This window comes from Verticillium alfalfae, genomic scaffold (assembly GCF_000150825.1).
Source record: "Verticillium alfalfae VaMs.102 supercont1.8 genomic scaffold, whole genome shotgun sequence".
Taxonomy (NCBI): domain Eukaryota; kingdom Fungi; phylum Ascomycota; class Sordariomycetes; order Glomerellales; family Plectosphaerellaceae; genus Verticillium; species Verticillium alfalfae.
Genome location: NW_003315031.1, coordinates 390,718 through 391,935, shown reverse-complemented (window position 1 = coordinate 391,935; position 1,218 = coordinate 390,718). Strand labels below are relative to the sequence as shown.

General features: G+C 60.3%; 1 protein-coding gene across 1 annotated transcript in view; it reads right to left on the bottom strand.

Moving 5' to 3' along the window:
* Positions 1-1,126, bottom strand: part of VDBG_06543 (transport protein SEC61 subunit alpha) — a gene marked incomplete at both ends in the record, with an annotated part of 1,759 nt that extends 633 nt beyond the window's left edge. The window contains 2 exons of the mRNA XM_003002935.1: positions 48-891; positions 1,117-1,126. Of these exons, the coding sequence (XP_003002981.1) occupies positions 48-891; positions 1,117-1,126 (854 nt within the window). The remainder of the gene's footprint in view (positions 1-47; positions 892-1,116) is intronic.
* Positions 1,127-1,218: the final 92 nt, after the last annotated feature.

The following is a 1,218-nucleotide window of genomic DNA, read 5'->3' as shown; positions in this document are numbered from 1 at the left end:
GAGGACAGAGCCGTCTGCAGCATGATGGGCATGTGGAGGTGTAGAACATGCGGACGGGGTACGAGCCGCGAGCTCCACGCTGGCGCGAGGACTTGACGGAGATCTCGACGCGGAAGACCTGGAGGTAGATGACGGCGCCAAAGACGGCCAGGGTGGCAAGGAGGTTCATGATGTTGGGGAGGTTCTGCCTGTAGAAAGCCTCCTGCAGAGCACGCTGCTTGTTGGGCCAGGTGAGGAGCAGGTGGAAGAGGGCAATGACGGCGCCCTCAAACTCGGGACCACGGCCGGTGTTGATGGTCGTGGGAGAGAAAGCCTTCCACATGATGGACTCGCAAATGTTGGTGGCGATGAAGAGCGAGATGCCGGAGCCGAGGCCGTATCCCTTCTGCAGGAGCTCGTCGAGGAGAATGACAATCATGCCGGCGACGACGAGCTGGAGGATGAGCAGGAAGACGATACCGGCACCGAGGTCGGAGGGCGGGCCGTAGAGGCCAGAGAAGACGTAGACGGTGGCGGTACCGGCGGACAGGACGAAAGCGAGGAGCTTCTGGGCGGTCTGGTACAGCTCGCGGTCGGACTTGAGGTCAAGGTTGACGTCGATCATGTGGGTGCCGGCGAGGAGCTGGAAGACCATGCCGGAGGAGATGATGGGGGTGATACCGAGCTCCATGAGGGTACCGCGGTTACTCGCCATGACCATACGCAGCCAGTATAGGGGGTCGGAGTTGTCCGAGGAGACGATGCCGTAGAGGGGCATCTGGCTCATGATGAGGAAGATGAGGAGGGTCAGGGCCGTCCACATCAGCTTCTGGTTGAAGGGAATCTTGGTCTCCGGCTGCTGAACCTCAGGGAGGAACGGCACGAACGGCTTGACCAGGTCAAGGAAGCGCACTGTCGCGTCGGGTCAGCATGATGCGCTCTCAGGTGTGCGATGCGGCTTCGCAGCTCTGTCTGGAAAGCTCAACGGCCAATTCGAGCAAGAGGAGCACCGCATTCGATGCAGGCTGGTCGAGGTCGATGTGGCTAGAGGAAACCATGCGGCGCGTGGGCACAGCTTTTCGGGGGGGGAGAGCAGGAGAAGCAGCTCGGACGAAGCTGTCGGGAGAAAGTACTCACAGGGACTCATGATGGCGGCTGTTCAGAAGGAAAAACACAAAAGGGGTCCAATTCGCCCAGCAGATGGGATAGAAGAAGAAGAAGAAGCTGAGCGGCGATGGC